Below are 18,871 nucleotides of genomic sequence, written 5' to 3' on the forward strand. Positions count from 1 at the left end.
AGAAGAGGTACTGTTTGCTGGGTCCCCACAGTTGGACCCATGACAGTGGTACACCAAGAACTTGTAAGGAATCCTGTGAGTTGTTCCATCGCTGCTTGACATCTCCATTTCCTATACCTTAGTGCTGAGAGGGAGCCCAATTACTATGCCCAGTGGCTCCTTCCTTCTTCACCTTAATTTTCCATCGCTGTGTGGTCTGGGCAGGCAAGACACTTGTTGTAGGAAAGCACCATGATTTGCACCACCGCACTAAAATCCGTCCTGGAGAACCAGCATTCGCATTGCATGAGAGCCATTCTGTCGTCATCTTCCATGAAGTAACTGCAAAGTTGTGTCACAAAGAATGTGCGGTTCTGATCATCACTGCAGAACATGGTGTGTGACAGACAGCCTTGCTTAGAGGTCTGTCTCTTAGTGATTGTGTTGAGTCATACAGTTGATAATCTAAATGTAAATAATAATTGATGCATATTATAAATTTGAATTTCATTAGGTGGAGGTTTTTAGACTTGAACAAATGAATTTTTCTTTCATGTAATGCTGTAACATGCTTACTAGCTTTGACAAAGAGCGTTTCCCCTGATACAGAGATAGCAGATAATAATAAGCAAGCAGACAAGGTTATGCAGCAAGGGGGTATTTTAATAATTTTTGTTTTGGAGAAGACAGGCCAGAGTGAGGTACCTCTTAGAAACAATCTACTTCACTGATACTTTGCTTCAACAGATTGACATCATCTCAGGAAAGAAAATAACTGTTTGCTATTCCTGTCATAGACTTCTTTCAATCACTGCGACAGATGTTCCAAGCATGTTGTTCCTCTGTTAGGTTTCTTTAGTAGTAAAAATACTGCGGTCTAAATATAGTTTAAATTGGTTGAGGTACCTTGTTTGAATATGATTCAAAATTGCATTATACCTGGTTTAAATCAGAGTGTAACAGGACAAAACCATTGGAAAGTCTAGTTACGATAATTCAAGCCCAGGTAGGAATTTTTATTCAGTTATATTTAAAGTGAAATGCTATCTTTTTCTGATATATCTTGCAATCTTATTTAGGATGAACCTAGATGACATAGTGAACTTCCCTCCCCCCCGCTCATTATGTGGAATCACCTTGGACAAAAAATGGGAAAAATACTTAGGTAAATAGTTCTCTTTTCTGTATCTGCAGTGTTGTCTTATGTGGCAGCTGAATGTTCTACACCAGGAATACACAGAATCTGTTATCCTTTTTCTTCAATGAAACAGAGTTTTGCATTCAGGAACAACTGAGGTGGCTAAGACTAGAGAGAGAGAACCAGTACATATGCACAAGGTACCCATTATTCCTTTGGGGACTTTGGAAGCTGAGAATGCTATGGTCCTTACAACCCCACCCTTTCCTCTGCCAATGAGTTCTAGTTTAAAGCTCTTCTCTGTCATCTTCCCTGCTCACTTGCTTCTGGGAGAGCTACCAGGATGATGCAGGGTGAGTTTTGCTGAACCTGTTGGTAGTAAATAGCTCCTTCTTTTCATTCTCCCACTCATTTTGTACCTAGATGATTGGTTGCTGTTCATGTGGCCCACTATTTAAGACCACTGGGTTGGGAGCATAGCTTCTCCTGCCTGAAACTGGGTCATGGTGGTGTAACAGTAGCTGCACTGGTGTGCATCCCTTCCAAGTGCGATTCCAGTCAGTGATGTCGATCAGGGGAATGCTCTTGTTTGGATACTGGCTGGCTGGAGCTTTCTGCTCCCTCTTTTTGACACGTATACAGATGAAGTTGCTAAATTGTGGTGTCTGGGACAAGGTGCTCTTTGTTTCCAAAAATGATGAGTAAAGCAACAAAGTTCAAGGTTTATTTCATCACTTGGACTTTTACTCCAGTGATAGAGACTGGGAGTTCAGCATTAGAAAACTGAGATCCTTGGTTTGTGATCTGTTCTTGTTTCACTGCTAGTCAACTTTATTTAACAGATTGTTAAAATAATCCTCCAAGAAGGAGTAAATGTAGGGACTTACAGGAGCAATGATCTCCAGTGCCTAAAATCACTGACAGTTAGCATCTTTCATTTTGTGCTTGTTTTTGGGGGAGGAGAGAGAAGCTTATGTGGTAATCACACGCTGCCAGGTCATTGCAGGAAATCTGCAGCCAGCAGTAACTCTCTTCAAGGTCCTGCTTCTGTGGGAAAACTCATGGGTGGTTAACTTGAGCATCCAATTTTGAGCCTTCACAGAGGAGAGTGGTTCAAGTATGCTTTGTCTTGAAGCCACTTGAGCCCCGCTATGATCTCACGTAAGGGGACATTTTCTTTTAGATTTGGTTTACAAATTTGGAGTTGGGATCATTCATATTGATCTTTCTTTGGTTTCAAGCTTCTTTGTGCAACAGTGAAGGTTGTAGATGTTTACTTACTAATTTCATCATCGTACTTGTTTTGATTTAGTGCCCATAGGTATTTAATCTGTGAGAACCGTGAGAAAGACTTTAACATCTAATTTTTCCCCTTTTTGTTCTTGTAATTAAACAGAAATCCTGCAGCATTCACCCAAGGAATCACTTTGTAAAGTTCATGGGTAATTTCACCGTCCATGGACACCTGAATGCACTTTCAGGGTTTTTTTGCAGCATGATCGTGGCCTTCTCTTAATTGTTTCTATGACAATTTTATATTTGGTTGGGTTTAGAATGAAAGAACAAAAGGATTCTTCAGCATTCAAACAGGCTGCCTAGGGAAGTGAGTTGAGTCACCATGCCTGGAGGTATTTAAAAGATGTTATACATGGCACTTCGGGACATAGTTCAGTGGTGGACTTGTCAGGACCGTGTTAGTGATTAGACTCAATGATCTTAGAGGTATTTCTAACCTAAATTACTAAATGGTTCTAAGATCCAACCTACTACTTCTTGAGTTTGCTTTCCTGTTTGAAGGGCTGAGTGAGGCACGTCAGGACAGTTGTGGTCCAGGTTTCAAACTTCATCTCTTTTGTCCAGCTCCCATGCCAAGTGTAGGAGCATGGTGAGACCTTTAGTTCTTGAAAGGTAGATTGGTTATTTAGGGACAGACATTTGAGATTACTCTTCATTTCTTTGTCCTTATTTGTTTATAATAACAAGGTTTCCAGGAAGAAGATACTGCCTTTAGCTCAGGATTTAGCAGGGCAAATTACTACTTCAAGTGTGAAGAAGTTTCTTGGAGGTGAATGTAGCAGAAGTGTTTCTGCCTGCCTGTAGCATTTGGATATACCTAATATGGATGGGAAACACCCTGACCTTAAAGTAACCTTCTGCCCTCCTGCTTTGCCATCTGTCTCAAGACCTGCAAAAGATTTGACTGCTTCTCACAAGCTCTTCCACCAAGGTTGTCCCCCAGAAAGGGAAAACGAAGAGTTATATAACAGTGTTTTCCTCCAAAACTGCATTATGGAATTCAACCAAGACCCTGATTTTAGCTCCGAGTCTAAAACTGGCACAAATGTTTTCCAAGGTCTCTTCTTCTTTGTGTATATAGAGAGTAAATGAACCAATAGTTTAGTTTGTGGGGTAGAATATTCCTAAATAGCAGCAAAGGAGAATCGTTCTTGGGAAGAGCCACAACCACCGATTCACTAGTTTGTGAGCTTTCCTTCTCTGTCAGTGGATACAATTGCTTTGTCAGAAATCACCAGTGGAGAGCGTCCAGGAGAGGAAATGCACTGTGAAACAGCAATGGAACCCGTTTCAGATATGGTACCTTCCTGTTGAACATTAATGAACTGCAGCAGTTGTACGTAAGGTTTGTGGCTTGTTACATATGCTTAGCTTGTCAAAAGTTTCTCGGGGCATTCAGGGCAGGCAGTGTCATTTGTGCAACAGGCAGAGCTCTCTGCCTGTGGATGTAACACTGACCTTACTTGAACTGATAAATAGCTGTCTTATCCATGACCTTTAATAGCTGAAATGTGTACACCATCTACAGCCCTTTTCAGGTTTGCTTCAAAAGAGATCGCTGGATAAAGCGTATGAATGTTTATATGCAGTGCTCTGTGTGATCTTTTCTGGCTTGTAACAGCATATCAAAAGAATTCCAGAGTTTAGGAGTAGCAGAGCAATCACTTTTGCACGTGCTCTTTCTTCCTTATGAAAGGTGTTCATTCATAGGGATGCATGGTGTTGTGCAGCCAGCTGATCTTAAAAAAACCACGACAGAATGTAATGTTGGGATTTATCCTCTTAATATAAAATAAGACTTACCTTCTGTTTGCATTCTCTAGTTTAATTTGAACGAAGACAGAGACAATATTAAAATATAATGAGGGTAATTCATTTTGTGGTTCACAGTGGCTCAGATTTAGAAGGGAAGAATCACCTTAATCGCACACTACTTAAGGGCTCCCTGTAAGAAGGTTGTGCTTAACCTTCAGCAAACGCTTATGGGCTGCCCTGAATAGTAATGGATTTAAGCACATGCTTAAGTGTTTTTCTGAAGGAAGACCTAAGCATCTTCTCAAGTGTTAGATTACAGCTTCCTTTACCTTATTCATAAATCCCAGCATCAGAGGCAAACTTTTCTTTCATCTCTTGGTGGCTATCTGGTTGTATAGATTTTTCCACCTCCGTTTGCCCTGCTTTCTGTGGCTCTCTTGCTGCAATCTGATCAGCCTAGGCTGACCTTCAGGGGTGCTCCACATGGTTCGGGAGCCTGCCCGCATGGCTCCGATTGCACGATCAAAGTCCGTACCTTGCCTTTCATCTGCCGGCTCTCTGCCCTTCCCAGGGTTATTAATTTGAAGAACTCAAAGGCGCAACCCCTTTCTGCTGCGCCTGTTCCCGAGGAAGTAGGAATGGGAATTGGCGGGTTGTCCAACGGCTTGGCTGTGGTCAGTTTTCCATGGTGGGAGATGGGATTGGAGCGGGTTAAATCTGTACCACCTGGTTCTTGGTTGGCTGTCGGAAATGCAAGGAAAAAACAAAACCAAAACAAAACAGGAGAGGAAAAAAAAAAACCCAACCCTACAAAAAATATGGGGGGAGGGGAAAGAAGAAATAAAAAAAGGGGGGAGGGGAAGGAGGAAACAAGAAGAGGGGAAAACAAAATAAAGGGGGGAAATGGGAAGAAAAAAGGGGGAAAGAAAAGAGTAAACGGGTGTAAAGGGATAAAAAAAAGGAGTTAACAAGAAAAAGGGAAAAGAAAAAATAAAAATGGGGGAAGTAAAAATAAATGGAAAAAAGAAAGGGAAGAAGTAGGAGAAAAGGGGAGAAAGAAGAAATATCACGGGGGGAAGGGAGAAAAAAGAAGAGAGGAAAAAAGGAGAGGAAAAAAACCTGAGGAAAAAAGGGGGGGAAGGGAAAGGGAAACAAAAGGGGAGGGGAACCCCCCATCCGAGCACGCCGCACCCCCGGATCCCGCGGGCGGGCCCCGCAGGCCGGAGCCCCGGCCGGGCCGCCCCGGGCGCTCGGCGGGGCCGGGGGGGCCCGGCCTTGCGCGGGCCCCGGCGCGCGCCTCTTGCGTAAGCGGCGGCCCCGCCGCCCTCCCGGTGCTGCCGTTGCCATGGCGAGATAGCGGGGGAGGATTCCTGGGATCCGTAAGCCGAGGGAGAGGGACAGATTACGTCTCAACCCGTCACTTCGCGGCGCCTAACGTGATGTGGCAGGGTCGCCCAGGTGTCCCGGGGGGGTGACCCGGCGGGCAGCTCCGTGCTGTTGCAGGCATCGTTTTAAATAAAATAAAGCTGGGAGGCAGGGAGAGGGGGGTGGCTCTCGGGGTAAGAGGATTAGATGCGTTTGCATGGGGGCCAGGATGAGAAAAATACTGCAAGGCTTGAGGCAGGTGGGCTTGAGGAACTGGCCTCGATGGAAACGGGAGGCATCCTTCTTTATGAACATTCCTAGTTCCTGCTGAGAACTGCCTGGCAGGCGCTGGAAGGGGATTCTTTTAATCTTCATCTGCATATTTTATTATCATATTTAGCTGTCAGCGTTTTAATCGTAAGATGTGCACATAAACATACCCTGAGAATCTCTAAGCAGCGAGTCCAAGTACCAGCCCTATGCTGATACTGAGCCTAGATCAAATGATTGGCAGATGTCTTTTACATGAATGGAAGGAATGACGGGAGAAGGCATCAGTGTCTGCTTGGGTAAGTTTCCTTTCTGTTATCTTTAATCATTATTAGTATTTTACACTGTCTCTTTCTAGAGTCAGAATGGGAGCAGTCAACTCTGGTGGGGTCTTCTTGTGCTTTTGATCTTCTCACTACTCTTTACCTGCTAGAATTCCTAGAAGCAGGTGAGAATTTATTGAACCCTTTTGCTGTGGTCTCTTGTCGCTGCAAGGATGTCATTAGTGCAGGCAAAAACTTTATAAATTCTGATGTTCAATTTTAAGTCTGGAAAAGATGATGTCTGGTCTAGAATTGAGTATGAAAAATACCGGTCTCCAAATTTACTGTGTTGTAAACATATTTCTTAAGAGAGTAGCCCCTACCTGTGTTAATAATAATATTCATTGCCAGAAAACAGATGCGTGTGGGGAAAAAGTCTTAAGTGAATTTAACATTCTTAAACAGTTTTACAGCAGTAGGGTAAGAAATGTAAGCGAGAATACTACTGGGAAATGAGCTTGCGTTACACCCACAGAGCATATACTGTACATTAGTTATAACCCTGTTGTTTTTGTTGCCTGCAATTAATTGAGTAATTTCTTCCATGACTGAAACTGCAGGTTAAGCATGTTTGCTTTGAAAGCCAGTCTTCTGAATTGAGGTGGCTTTTGCACTTACCATATATTAGCAAGCTCTCGCAAAGTATGTTTTGTGCGCTTTGGCTGTGAATTCCTGAAAGGTGTCAGTGGGGGTTAATTCACTGTTACATAAACAGCCAATAACAGCTTCCAACTGTACTGGAATTGCTCTAAAACAGTTATTAGCTTCAAGGCCATTATGGAGGAAAAGGCATTTCACTTTTGCAGATATTATTTCTATGAAAACACCAGAAGTGGACTACGAGAACTCTGAAGCATTGAAGTGAGGACACTGCTGTATAAATAGGGAAAGCTGTCGTGTAGCTTTACCACTGGGTTTTACAACTCTGACAAGGCCTCTACCTCCCAGTTGTACTTGGAAACCAGCAAAATCTCAACCAAATCAGTTTTCCAGAAGCTGAGCATTTATTGTATGAAGACTTTTGAGTAGAGCATCATTGCTTTAGTTAGCAAAGCCTGCCTGCTACCTGTGTGCACCCATCCTGATATTCTAAAAAAGTAGAAGTCAGCTGCCATCACAAAAAGCCAAATCTTAGAGCTGTACTGAACTGTGGGAGCACAGGGGCAGCATGGGGAGCCAGAAGCTGGGATCTATTGCAGCAGGGTTATGCAGCAGTTCAGCTTACTCCAGGTGGTGCAGAAAGGAGCTGAGAATCAGTTTCCGAACTCCCTGGCTGGGAAGCAGGAGTGCCTGGAGGGTGGAAATGGCCTGCAGCCATTTCTGGTGCCTTCTGGTTTTGAAACTTCCCATGGGGAATTTGCTAGATAGTTTTGTTGCTGGAGTGTTTCTTTAGCAAAACAGGCCTGGTACCTGTTGAAGCAGCCTGCAAAATTGTCTCTGTGCTCTCTGGGCATGAACAATTGTTGTTTGCTCAGAAAACTGGAAGTGTTTGGATATGAGACATTTGCTTCCATTTAGACATCTTTGGTTGCCCCCAAAGTAGCTTATACCTTGACTTTTCAGGAACTGGAAATACTGCTTCTGCTGCATTTCTAGAAGTAAAAGAGTACAGGAAATGGTTTTATGCGTAATTCAGCTGGTTTTTGCATATCTCTGTTCATACTGGCAGCTACTTTCCAAGAGATAAAGTAACTTTATGTTTTGGTTGTTTCAGCTATTGGATTTGACCCCTGTTTATTTTAAATGCAGTGTTGTTCTGCATCACCAGCAGTTATTTATTTAGGTGTCTGAGGGAAACACATGACTTGGCATTAGCCTTTCTTTTCCTCCCATCTCCCCTGACCCCAAAGTAGTTCAGGCCGAAACTTGATAAGTTAATCACAGTTACCTTGGAAAAATTATAAACAAATTAAGATGGATGAAGCCTGGCCATAAAATTATTTCGGATAGGCTGAGCAAATGCAGCCAAGAGTGTTAATTGCTGCTGCTTTCGCTGCTACCTTTGACAGTGTAGGGTTTCAGTAAGTAATTCCTCCTTGAAGGAAGTGAGACTTGTCATGTCATCTGTTTCACTTCTGAAGCCTTTATGAAATTCCCTGGATTTATGACTTGTATTAATCAGTGTTGCGTAGGTAAGTGTTTCAGGTATTTTCACTTCCCTGACATGGAACTAATCCATCTCCGTATCTTTATTTTGGTATACGTGTGCTTGTCACAGGGAATTACATGTTTGTATACTGTTTAAAAATGGCAGACCCTTACTACAGTCAATATAGTTTTAATGGAATTAATGACATTTTAAATTAAGAAGAATTTTTGCTTGTTTGTCTGTTACGGACCATGATTTGATTACAAACCCCTGCAGTGCTGACGGCCCTGGACATGATAGATGACAGGACACAGCACATACTAGAGGATCAGCTGTTAATGTTGCTTCATCCAGTCCTGCTTATGTGTGTAAAGACATTTAGGACGTGCCTATAGCTCAACCATGGAATTTATTTAGAGGGAGATTTCAGAAGAACACCAAGCATAAATCATATTTGCAAGGTTTTTTTGTGATATTAAATCTGATGGCACATGTTTTTGTAGTATATTTTACCAGAAGTGATCCTAAACATTGACAAGTTTTCTTTCATCCAGAAGGCGAGTAGTACAGCGAGATTGAGAAGCAGGAATAAGGCGCTTGAATCTTAATGAAGCTAGCTCAGCCAGAGGGGAAGTGTCAGGTGGGAGGCAGAGCTGTCTTTAAAGAACCACATGGGTTTCTTTTGGTGTGGTCTAAGTGTCCATTTGAGACCCTCTCAGTTTATCATACTGTTTCGGTCTTTACTTGTTTAGGTTTTGTATATCATAAAGTATACGGTTGTAAACCACTTTGTACTGACCACAGTATTCATTCTGGTTGAATAAGCATGCTTTATTGTCTGTCTTTCTCATCACTGCAAGATAAATATCAAGACTTTATGACTTAATAATAAGTTTTATCTTTAAAGACCATTTTCTAAAAGACTGAAATGGGTTGTTACCTCACCCAGGAGTTATGAGTGTGATTGTCAGGAGCACCTGAGAACTGAGTTAGATGAACGGTGTTTTAATTGGCAGATTACCAGTTTCTGTGGGAAAATGAATTAGTCAAAACCCGTCACAAAGGCCTTTTGAAAATTCTCATCTGTATTATGAAGATTGTTGATTTTGAAATTAATTACTACAAGTTGGAGGAAGAGGCTACTTTCTAAGTACCCCAGTTTTTCATTGTCTGTACAATAATTGGTTTACACTGTATTTAAGAGACACATACAAAAGCCAGTTGTGTTTTTGCAAAAGGGTTTTAGGAGTAGCTTTGTGTGGGCCCACTCTGAAACAATCTAATAGGATCTGATTTTCAGAAAGCCCCTTGCTGAAAGGCAGGCTGCTTTAAGAGGGGTGTGGTTTGGCACTTTGACTCGTTAACTCTTTTGGAAGTCTCTGGTCTCACTAGTTCGTATTACCTGTCAGAATGTGTAAGGGCCGGAGGAGTTTGTGGCCACCCTTGGATGGAGTATGTGATGAGACACTGGCACAGGTTGCCTGGAAAAACTGTGGGTGCCCCATCTCTGGCAGTGTTCAAGGCTAGGTTGGATGAGGCTTTGAGCAGCCTGGTCTAGTGGAAGGTGTCCCTGCCCATTGCAGGGGTGTTGGAATTAGGTGATCTTCAAGGTCCCTTCCAACCCAAAGCATTCCATGATTCTATAAAATAGCAAAAAAAGCTGCCTTTAAATTTTTGTGTGTCATTGAAAGGGCACTGGTAAATGAGAAGATATGCTCAGGAGAGCAGGCAAGGGGTTAACTCTAGAGTATCTCTGTGTAAGTAGTTGGCAATAAAGTATCTAAGTATCTGTAAGACTTTATGTGTGCAGCCACCATGTTCCTTAGGAATATAATTATCTTTCCAATAAATTCTTGGAGCATGGAAATGGACTGGAGCTATAAAGTACACAGGAAGGTTGTGTTGGGTGTTGGTACCAAGCTCACGTATCCCATGACAAGTTCCTAAACCCAGAGACCAGCCTTCCCCTCACTAAGAAATTCCCTCACCTCTCCATCATCATCCCACACATTCTCTTCTGTCTTTTCATCACTGAACTATGTGGTCAAAAACAAGAATCACCTTCCCTTTTCCCTCTTGCCTTAAAAGAGGGAATTTTGAGCTTCTGGTAGGTGGCTTGCTGCCTGCTGGTTTTACTGCTCTGTGTCTGTACATTTTCCAAAGCAATCAGTCCTCGCTTTCATCTACGCCCTGAGATTCTACAGATGCGATGGAGAAGTGAACCTTTGTGTGAGATTTGGCTGGTTTGCAGTCTCTTGCCACAGGGGAATGGAAGTAATAACAAGGGAGTTCCCACAGATAGGTGGATGTTGTGGGGTTGTGCCAGGAAGTTTTGGTTTCCTAATAAAATTGAAAGACGAATTTCTGCTTCTCTTAAAATCCTTGGGAACTTTATAGTCACCCTGAGCACTGTATGAATTTTGGTGAATAGTCAAATGCTCACCTGAGACTGGAGCATGGGCTTAGGGAAGGCATTTTGTCTTCATCTAATTTATTCCACGTGAGATACTCACCTCTGTGTGCCTGCATACTGCTGCAAGAGGCAGGCAGATATATAGCAAAGTAAAAGCCCTGCTTTTAGACATCCATAAATGTCGCTTTACAATGGCTATGATGTTGTTAGTGCAAAAAGCAAAACATATCCCTGTTGAAATTGCTTAAAACAGGTGTATTTTCAGAAGGAGTCCCCTGAACAGTAGTAAATTTTCTCACAGATTGGAATAAGCAATAGATATTAAATCCACTCGTAATAAGTGTGTGCCAAGCCATTTCCTTGTGGGTTTGTCAGATGACCTTCAGAGTAGATTTGTACTGTACTCAAACATCTACAATTAAAGCTCATTGAAATTAGATTCATGGGACAGCCTTGATATTATTTTTGGAAGTGTGACTTTGTTTTCCTTTATAACTTGCATTTAATGGGAGAAAAACAACAAAAACTAAAATGTTAGAAAACTCAAGACTTGTCATATTTCTCTAGTTTTTCATTTTTTCTGAAATTATGTGCATTTAATGAGGGATTCATTGTTACAAATTTTAAAGACTTTGTATTTAATTTGAATTTTCAAAGTCTCCACGGCTTCTAGTTTAAATTAATAAAAAACTTGAAAGAAAGATTGGCCAAATGTTTTTGAGGTTTTTTGTTGTTTGTTTAGGAGAGATTAAACTGTTCATTCCAAAAAATATTTTGTAGTGTAAACCTTTCTGAAGCTCATCCTTTCCACAAATACCTTAGGTTTGGTAGTGAATTTTGTGTCTTTTTTTTTTTTTTTCAGTCAGATACCCTCTGACATCATCTTTTTGTCATCTTCATGGGAGCTTACAGTTTTAGGGCAAGATAGGTGTCAACCACCATATGCTATAGCCAAACAATATGTCCTTTCGTAATATTAGAACATGAGAAATGGCCAATACATCATTAAAGAAAATTGAATTTAGGGTTCCAAAATGCTGGAATATCTTAATAAGAGTCCCAGTATTGACTCTGGATTTAGGAAGTCTCCAAGGCCCTTAACAGTGAGTTTCCCAACCATGATGTGTTTCAATTTATTTTGCCCTGATTTTATAGATATATATTACTTGTTTTGGAGTTAAATGTGAGGATAATGTGCCATATAACGCATTTTAGTCTCCAGTTGACATTTATTGTCAACCTGTTTTCTTAAACCCTGGTTTTTATATGGGGAGTTTTAGATGAGAGCATCTGGATTGATATGTTTGATCTGCTTCTTGTTACGCAGGATTTGCAGTATATTACTTAAAGCCCCTTTGATAATACAGCACAGAGTTTCTTATTGGCCTGTTCAAGATATTTGCTAGCATGGTTTAGTGCAGCCTTCAGGTTTTCCTTGGCATTATGCCTTGAGGAAGCTTTACTGTTGCATTGTTTGTTTTCAAATTATTCTTCTTAAATCTAAATTAGATGTGATATAAAGCAAAAATTTGTAAATTACATGGCCAGCCATCTCAAATCTGAGCTAGAAATGAAATATTGCAAATAAAATTTTGGTTTGCGCTAAGTCTTGTTGAACTGTATGAGACAGAAGGTATCATTTCCTGCTGTGTGTCTTCAGCAATCAGCAGCGTAACAGCAGACTGATTGGTTATTTACTTTTTATATTCTCTCCCATAGATCTTATGTCAACAGCATTCAAACAGAGTGCAGCATGGTTATTTTTACTGTATCTTTATTGGTTGCATAGATTAAAACATGAACAGTTTTATGGAGGTTGCCTTTTTACATCCTGACAACTTCATATTTGTTCTTGTCTCTATTAAAGCATTTAATTTCTCTCAGACAGCTTAACCTTTTCCTTCTACTTCAAACAGAGGAAAAGGACATATAGAAGGACATAGAATGACAAGTATTTCTCAACATCCTTTCAAATTGATGCATTCATGGCTCTGTTAGTATTTTGGGGGTCTGGAAAAAGTGTTTCTGACTCCTCCTGTAGCCAAGGTGGTGGTATGATATGGGAATGCTCATCTCTGCTTCCATCTCTGCAGCAGATCTGGTGGTGATGTGCACCTGCTCAGCATCACCAGCAGCCCTAAGGGCCACCTGGAGAGCTCTCCTTGCTAACGCACTCTCCCAAAACCCCGGATTGCTGTGGGAGCATGGCAAAGAGCAGGCTGCAGGTTGGGTATGTTTCACATCTTCCTTCCTCCTAAGGCATTGTTCCAGACCTCTGAGCTCAGGTGGAACATAGCAACAAGGCAAGCAAATTCTACAGTGCCTCCAAACCTGGTATAGTTGTGGAGTTCCACCATTTTGCTTTGGATAAAATGATTAAAAATAGTGTTTGGGGGGAAAGAATGAACATCACCTGACAGTGACTTTGTCAGGATGTGTAGGGCCTTGAGCAGAGATACAGGTTTTGGGAATCTGTAATGCTTGTGGAACAGAAACAGTATTTTTTAAGAGTATGGATAAGTTAAACTTCTTGGGAGAAAGGGGCTAAGTATTTTTTTCCCTTTTGTATGTGTTGGGCACACTGCTCAGTAAATAGGGTCCTAATCTTTCACTAGCCGACTGTGATATGAACACTGGTGATTTCCCTGTGTCTCCTTCAGGCCTGTGTGATTAAAAACCTTACATGTGTGATTAAAATCTTACATCAGCATTGGAATGATTTGGATTCCTTCATGCTTTCAACTATTCAGGTTTTCAGTAAAAAAGTCCTATTTCTACCGACATGTGATAAGAGATTTCTGTCGCACTCTGCCTGGCACAGACCTAGTGATGATGGATGTGAGTGGTACCTACACAGAATGTTCCTGCTGTGTCTTTTCCTGAATGTGTGCCTAAAAGGAAGCTTTCCACGGTTTTTGAATGGCCTTTAGCTGAAGACCTGTTCAGGAGGGAGAAGGTATTTTAAGGAAACCGTGGTAGGTACGAATCCTGGTGATAAGGCTCTTGTGGTCTATGCGGTGGTGCCTGACAGATCTGTATTTGATTTCACTGATGGCCTTTCACATGCTGAATTAGATTTTCTACATGTTGCTGCAGCTGAACAATTGCTGGTATCTTCCCACAGAAGGCCTCATTGCCTTTCCTGGGCAAATACTCCCTTATTTGTTCATACCCTGTTCTTTCTCTTTCTCTTTCAAAATGAGTGGAAGCGTTCCATTTAGGAAGAGCACAGTTAAATATTTTGTGCTGTGAGATGGCAGAAGGGGTGTTTGTTCCTGGTGGTGGGGCTTGCTGGCGTAGGTGTCTTCTGTGGCTTTGGAAGGAATGTTGAGCAGATACTTGATGACCTTCTGTAGGAGGAAGAAGGTGCACAGGTGAAAATGGAGGAGGTTCTTGTGAATGTCGAGGTCTCTTGCAAGTCTGGAGCTCAGCCTACATTCCAGTACATAGAGAGAGAGTTGTGCTGCCAAGAAATTAATATCTCCTTTACTGGGATGCTGAGGGTCTCAGTGCACCGCTTTCAGAGTGCTTCTGTGGTTTTGCTTACAGACCTAGGTTTGAAAAAAACAAAAATGTTGCAGCTGGAAAGAAACTGATTTTTCTTTCTTTCTTTTTTTTTTTTTTTTTTTTTTTTTTTTTTTTTTTTTTTTTTTTTTAAAGAGCCTTGTAGTGCCTTGGGTGTGTTGGGTAATTGTGTACTCAAGAAACGCACTTACATAAGTGAAGACACTCCTGTAACCCTCGCCTGCCAGGAAGGCAGGCGCTGCAGAAAATCCACTCATTGCAGAGGAACTCCAGTAGGTGCAGAAGGGGAGGAGAACCTTTGTTCTTTGTGCTGTATTTATTCACAGAGAAGTTGTCTTTGGCATGTGTGCTTGGCACCAGAAGATTCACATTTTTTATCCTGTGGAGCTGCTTTTTCTTGTCAGTGTTACGGGTAGGTTTCCTTTCCTAACGCAGAAGGGGAGAGATGGGTATTTTCCATAGTTCATCACAAGGCTTCGCCCCCACTGGTTGAAAGAGTCCAGCAAAGCACCTTCTGGATGCAGGGTAGGAGTCAGAAGCAAAGTCCTGGACAGCAGCTCTGGTGGATTCCATTCCAGTGCTGTTTAATGAGAGAAGGGAAAGATATGGGAGGATGTGGAGGTGGCATGCAGCAGGGCACAGTGTGCAAGATACCTGGGTTCCCTGGGTTCCCTGGTTCAGTAAGGAAAGCCCACACAGATGGGGAGGGATTTTATACAACGGCATTAGTGATAGGACAAGGAGTAATGACTCTAAACCGAAAGAGGGTGGATTTAGACTAGATATAAGGAAGAAATTCTTTACTGTGAGGGTGGTGCGACACTGGAACAGGTTACCCAGTGTTAGATGCCCCATCCTGGAAACAGTCAAGATCAGGTTGGATGGGGCTCTGAGCATGCTGATCTCGTTAAGATGTCCCTGCTCATTGCAGGGGATCAGATTAGATGACCTTTGAAGGTCCCTTCCAACCCAAACTATATTATGATTGTGGCACATGCTCAGTGAATATGGTCCTAATCCTTCACTAGCAGACTGTGATATGAACAGCAGTGATTTCCAGGTCTACCTCACATGCTTAACAGTGTGTGTTTAGGGAAGTTCTAAAACAAGGGCACTTTTTGGGCAAAACTAGGCTATACTGTATTTACCAAGTAAGCACATTTTCCATTACTGTAGTTTATAAAAACGTACAAACAGGCCTTAGTGTTTGCTTACATTGCTTACTGTACAAATGTCAAATTTAAATGCATGTGAAACTTTATTTTGTATGTTTATTTCAAATGTAATTTGATTTTACTGAGAGAACATTTCAGGAGTTAAGTTTGAGATGTGTGACAGAACAGCAAAGATATTTAATACTTAGCTTAATTTAGAAAAATGACCTTCTGGAGAAAAAAACTGTGCTTGTCAAAAAATATACCGATGAATTAATTTCTTGTGATGCCAGTGTGATAGGTGGCTTTTGAGAGCAACCTTATAGATAATGAGTTTTATTTTTATCTTAGATCTGTCTGATTGTAGTGCCTCTCACAAATCAAGTCACTTTACTGACTCCTGTGGTTATAAATACATAGCAAAATTTGGAAGCAAAAAGGAGCAACCAGAAAAAAACCCCAAACAAAAACAAACAAAAAAACCCCCAAAACAACTCCAACAAAATTAAACCAAATCACAACAATGCAAATCTGACTGATCAGTGTGGATGGCTACTTGGAATTTTAGATGACATTGCAGTTGTAAGATCAGTACCCCCTTTCACTACCACCACCTCCCCACTCCCCATCCATAAACCACCCTTGCAATACTATATAGAAATACCAGCATTGTAATCAGCTTTTAAATGTCCCTAATAGAAATGTGGTAGCAATGCTGTCTTAGAAAATAGTAACTTTGTTTCCAGAGACTATATCAATGACTTTTATTTTGTAAAAATCTGCACGGAACTTGAAAGCAATTTTAGTACTTCTTGTAGGTTTCTGACTGCTTAAATTGATTTATGTTTAGAACCTAATCTTGCTCACTTTGACAAAGCTGGCAACTTCAGTGGGTTTATTTGTGCAGATAGAGTGAGAAAGATTCAGCTTTTGATATAAATACTTTAGCTTTCTGGTTTCTGAGAACTATTTCCTTACAGTTAATTATGCATTCTTAAAAATGTGTACATTCATAGGCATATGTAGAGGGAGAGATGGCAGCTTAGTTTGCAAAATATTGAGCTTCGTTTTGCCTGTCAATGTTTTTAATTTTAGTCAGAACAATCTCCAAAATCTTAAGACAGATCAAGACTTAAAAGTCATGTCACATATATTGTCACATGTAGCATCGTAAATGTATAAGCATAGCTATTAGAGGAACATCAGTATGTTTTAAAACATTGTTTTAGAAGTTCTTTGCTGCATTGGTTCAAAGTGGTCCTTTGAGGTTCATATGCGGAGGGACAGATGTCAAAACAGGAGATTTGTGTTCTTGTGGGCCATGGGCAGCTGTCAGATGGAGGGAAGAGTGGGAGATGACTCAGCATGGATGGGCCTGGGAACGGGTTTGTGAAAGCTAAAATATGGCGAAACAAAAATTCCTTTCCATGCTTGAATTATATTAATTGAGATGGTTTGAAATAAAGTGGTGCCAACTTGAGACAGCTTACAAGTTTAAAAGTCTGTATTGTTTAAAACAAATACTGAAGAGTCAGTGATCATGTGTGCATCTGGCTAGAACTGAAGTTTTTGTATCAGCAAACAAGAGAATGTGAATTCATCAGTCTAAAAGTTTCCAATTTGTGTGAGATGAAACCATAAAAATGCATGGTAAAACCGCATGGGTTTACTTTAATCATTGAATTTTAGCAATATTGCAATTTTCTTGTGTAGAAATGTCATCTTAGTTATTTGCGTTCAGTTTCAAGTTTGCTGAAAATACCTTTAGCTGCAAGCTGCTGTTGAAAATAGAAACGCTCCTCTTGCTGTTTGATCACTGCGGTTATGATGGACTCAGTAAGCAGCACTGTCATGTTTTGGCGGTTACACTGAGGTCACTCCCAGCTAGGCTTGGCTGAGCATTTTTGGTAATGTTGCAAGTATACTCCAGCTTTGCAGCAGCAAACTTACTGTAATTCTGTGGTGATCTCCTTTTGGGTGGTAGTTTCTTAGAATAGCTTTAGTTATTGTTGGAACAGTGGCAAGTTTAAAGGGTACTGCATGCATGTAATGGTATTTCATCTCAAGCAAAACAAAGGATGTCAGTTTCTAAAGCAACCAGAATTATTTTTAACTCTTTCCTCAGTTCTTTGAAACAAATTTGGAGTGATTCATCAGGATCCTGTCTCAAAGTGGCTCCTGCAAAGTGTTTCTGAGAGAGAATAACAGGGAGTTCAGTGGGCAATTTTGCAATAACCAGCTGTGGACTGTGGTATTTTTCTTCATGGATTTTTTAATCTTTAGGCAGTACAATTAGTAGCTAGGTGGTGATCTGAAAGTCACATTTGATCTTCATCAAGAGTGTTATCTGTTTGCTCTTACCTAGGGTGTGTTCTTCTGAGTAAAGAAAGTGCTGAGATTCCCCAGCACACAGCTTCAGTATTCCAGGACAGAAGCCCAGGAACTCATACGTCATTGTGTTTAAAAGCTGTCAGCTTCAAATGGTGTTGATCAATGAATTCATTTGCAGTGGGAAAGCTAAATCTCAAACACATATATTTTAAATATCTGCCTGAAAGCAGGGAGGAAATGGGAGCTGAGATAAATTGATAACTCAGAATTGGTGAGAAGTTCAACTCCTAAGACCTACAACTTGATAGAAGAAGTATGAGTTACAAAGCTTCAGTTTGGTCTTCTATCCACTAATGCTCAGTTTGACCTTCCGTGTATCATGTATTGTTTAAGATACCCTTATTTCAAATATTCCTCACCTCTCTGTAAATTAAACTGCGGTAAACTTTTAGACTCTTCTCACTGGGAATCATCTGTAGGCCCTTAAGTATTTGTTTTGCTCTTTGAACTGTTTTTATTTCTGATGTAGTTGTATTGGCTGTACTTTTTCTGAAGCAGCCTAATATTTTATCTGCAAAGACTGACCTTCCTACAAAGAATTAAAAAAATAAACTAGCAAAGTACTCAGGAATGAACTTTATGTGCTATGTGGTTATTCTCAGAGAGTCATCAAGACCTGCAGGTCAGTTCTTCGGCGCCGCAGACCAAAAGGTCATAAATTGAATGTTATGAGTAGTTTAAAAGATACAGGGATTTGACCTATTTCTTTCTTCATGTATTTCAGTGCTTTCATTGTGGCTTTTTGCCTTAGCATTCTTGTTGTAACACAGCATTCCAGGTACAAACACTTTCCCATAGTCCAAAATTTAGGCTGCTGATATGCTGGTTGGGTTGCATTGCTCCAGCCGTCATGTAAGGAGGTGACTCGCAAGGTGCCATATGACAGCCTGTAGTTCAGCTGGGAATTAAGCCAGGAAATTAAACTATTTACATGCTCAGAATTATATCCTGATAATAATTTTAAAACACTGTCTGCTTTTCCATATTTAAATCCTAATTTTTCAAGGGATATTTAATGAGTGAAACTGGGTTTGTGCCTACTTTAATGCTAAATTTGGAGCAATAATTTCCAAATCTTTTGTTTACTGTAGCACATGAGGTAATGAAATTAGAGCCACCAAAATCATAAAGATCTAGGACTGTTAAAATTTTATCTAGTTGATAATTGGTAAT

The 18,871-nt window shown here is 40.8% G+C and overlaps 1 protein-coding gene across 8 annotated transcripts in view; it reads left to right on the forward strand.

The window, feature by feature from the left end:
* The window catches only part of HIVEP1 (HIVEP zinc finger 1), a 129,263-nt gene that overhangs the window by 36,117 nt on the left and 74,275 nt on the right, over positions 1-18,871 (forward strand). Inside the window, exon 1 of one of the 8 annotated variants that reach the window (XM_066188276.1) lies at positions 5,039-6,102. The exons of the other annotated variants lie outside the window; for them this stretch is intronic. Coding sequence (XP_066044373.1) covers positions 6,063-6,102 — 40 coding nt within the window. The 5' untranslated portion in view covers positions 5,039-6,062. Of the gene's footprint in view, positions 1-5,038; positions 6,103-18,871 lie in introns of those variants that run through there. 8 annotated transcript variants of the gene reach the window in all.

The sequence above is a fragment of the Chamaea fasciata genome, unplaced genomic scaffold (genome assembly GCF_029207755.1).
Source record: "Chamaea fasciata isolate MVZ Bird 193981 ecotype frontalis unplaced genomic scaffold, bChaFas1.0.hap1 SCAF_1, whole genome shotgun sequence".
NCBI classification, from domain to species: Eukaryota; Metazoa; Chordata; class Aves; order Passeriformes; family Sylviidae; genus Chamaea; species Chamaea fasciata.